This window comes from Kryptolebias marmoratus, linkage group LG2 (assembly GCF_001649575.2).
Source record: "Kryptolebias marmoratus isolate JLee-2015 linkage group LG2, ASM164957v2, whole genome shotgun sequence".
NCBI classification, from domain to species: Eukaryota; Metazoa; Chordata; class Actinopteri; order Cyprinodontiformes; family Rivulidae; genus Kryptolebias; species Kryptolebias marmoratus.
The window spans coordinates 37805287-37808195 of NC_051431.1; the positions used below are offsets into that span (position 1 = coordinate 37805287).

A 2909-nucleotide genomic window follows, 5' to 3' on the forward strand; every position below is an offset into this window, starting at 1 on the left:
CCCGGTGACCCGCGTCCGGGCTAGGGAACACTGTCCAATATTTATGTTCATCATAAGGGGTCTTTGGGCTGCACTTCGTCTGGCCCCTCACCTAGGACCTGTCTGCCTTGGGTGACCCTACTTGGGGCATGAAGCCCCTGACAGCATAGCTCCTAGGATCATTGGGACACTCAAACCCCTTCACCACGATAAGGTGGCAGCCCAGGGAGAGGCATATTGCAAACCCAAGAAAAAAAATTGTCTCATGACTTTGGTGAAATTAGCACTGAAGAGGTTCCCACCACTTTAAATCAACTGTGTTGCACCAGTTCACAAACACATCTGACACTATGAACTAATGAAATGGAGAAACACTGGAAGGGCTGCTGATGGTGCTTGGCGAGATTTGTAGCAGCCATCTTGTGAGGAGCTACATGTATCAATCTGTACGGTTTACATGTGGATGCCAACACATTGTTAATGCCTTGCATGTGCTGTATGCTGTGTCATCAATTCAAAAACACATAGTCTTATTTTACTAAAATAAACATATATGATGCAGTGGCGGCTGGTGGAGTTTTCTCCAGGGGGGGCTATAAGTCCAAAAATAGACATATGCCAAAACATATACTTAGGTATTACACCTGTGTATTTACATGAATTAAAACAACAGAATTTTATAATGTACACAAGTGCTTCCTGAACACACCAATACGTACAAAGACGAAGGTCTCCCAAGGCACAAGTGTGTAGGGCACATTTAGCGTTTATAAGATCTGTTTTCTCCCTTATTTTTCAAAACTTTACCAGAGAAAATACGTCAAAGCTTGTTTTATGGTAAGCACTCACTACGTCATGTATTCTGCACGTACAATATAACGATGATCAGATGTCTCACTCCGATTAGAATTCAAACCCAAACATTTTAACAGTTTTTTAGCATAAATTTTCTTAAACTAATTATTTTTATGAAATTTTTTATTACCTTGTGTATGTAACTTAGTCACGTAATTAACTTATTTATTACTGTCTTTGAAAAAAGGCAGGACACCAGCGGCAGGACTTTTCAATTAGGCAAACTTTATGACAGACGGATGTGACGTCAGCCCCGTGGCAGGAGTCCCACGCTCCGGCGGTGGGAGGCAGTGAAATGCAAACCGAGCTGCAGTCAGCTCTGGGCGCAGAAGAAGTGCGCCCCAGAACGGTCCTATCTCTTGTATTGAAGAGGAGCTACTGCGCATGTATAACTTTTAACAAGAGTCTATGGGCAAAGATTTTTGTGCCCCGGGGCGGAAATGCGTCACCAACCAGACAACGTAGATGAACAAAACAACTTTACTTCAAAATTCAATTAAATTCAAAAATACAAGATCTCCTGTAGCGGCCCGTTTTACAGCTAATCTGAAGAAGCCTTTGACTAAAGAGACTCTGTTTTCCGATGACGGTCTCATGAAGAGGATGGTCAGGGTTGTCCATGATTTCCTTGATTTTATGCAAAATCCTTCTTTGCATCATCATCATCCATGTAGAGGAGGTGACTGATGGTGGCCCCATTCTTGAGTATATATATATATATATATATATATATATGTATGTATCCATCCATATATATCCATCCATCTCCCTCTAGAGGTCTGTGGGTCTTTTCCTCATGTTCTTCTTTTTTGTTAAAAGATTGTTTATAGTCTTGGCAAACAATATGGATAATATTACCTTAAGATGTTCTGGTCATGTGTTACAGTAGTAATAAAATAAAATGTGGTTTATTAGGCATAGCCTGGTCAACTTTGAACTGATGTTCTGTCTAATAGTTATCAATAGTTTGTACTTTGTCAGCCGTGACATCAGTCATAGACACTGGAGTGTAGAGAAATAGGCTAGGCTAATGGCTAACAAAACAAGAGCCTGGTTTTTTAAAATATATTTTCACGCTTAATAAACAACATACTGGTGTGTGAAAGAACACTTCATTGGCTAACGTTAAACCTCTACACTTTTGCCTGACACTGTTTGTTTAGTTCACTGCAGTTTTCCGAACTGAACTACATCCATGTTACTGCACGGACATATGTGTGCAGACCATAGATAGACCGGGCTGTTTGTGCCTAGGCTGCTGAATTTATCAGTTCACTTGATAAGTGCATCTAGTCAGTGAGGTTTACTCAGCTCCCAGCAGTATGTGTGTGGCTACTCTTAACAAAGCCTTACTACCACTTTACTTGTCTTTGCATGTGCTCTTTGTTTTAGTTCCCTTTGGTACCAAATAACTGGCAGAAATACTCAGTTGTAATAATGTGCTAATCTGCAGGATCCTACCGGCCCTCCTACGAGGTGATGCTGCGATTCTACAGCTTGTACAAACAGGCAGTGTGTGGACCGTGCATAGTGCCTCGACCAGGCTTCTGGGACCCAGTGGGTCGCTACAAATGGTTAGTATATGTGTGCACAGGGATGTACGACAGGTTGTAGAAGTCTTCATTCTAACCTGGAATTTAAATGGATTCTCAATTTTATTAATTGTTATTGACCCTCGCAAAATACTCCAGAATATTGAAACTAAACGGGACAAAAAAAGATAAAACGAAGAAAAATTTGGGGTACTACTTTACAATAAGAGTACCAGGTGTGGACATATTCTGCTGGTTTAACCTCATTAATTCAGGTGCTGATAACTCTGGATTTCACCTGATCTTATTTAATGCAGGAATAGCTGCAGCTTGTATGATGAATACAAGTATTGGACACAGTGTTCCCTCGCCCGGACGCGGGTCACCGGGGCCCCACTCTGGAGCCAGGCCTGGAGGTGGGGCACGTTGGCGAGCGCCTGGTGGCCGGGCTTTCACCCATGGAGCCCGGCCGGGCACAGCCTGAAGAGGATACGTGGGTCCCCCTTCCCATGGGCTCACCACCTGTGGGAGGGGCCAAAGGGG

At 42.8% G+C, this 2909-nt stretch overlaps 1 protein-coding gene across 4 annotated transcripts in view; it reads left to right on the forward strand.

Moving 5' to 3' along the window:
* The window catches only part of acbd4 (acyl-CoA binding domain containing 4), a 33077-nt gene that overhangs the window by 4846 nt on the left and 25322 nt on the right, over positions 1 to 2909 (forward strand). For all 4 annotated transcript variants that reach the window (XM_025011027.2, XM_025011028.2, XM_025011029.2 and 1 more), the window contains exon 3: positions 2288 to 2408. In XM_025011027.2, the coding sequence (XP_024866795.1) occupies positions 2288 to 2408 (121 nt within the window). The remainder of the gene's footprint in view (positions 1 to 2287; positions 2409 to 2909) is intronic.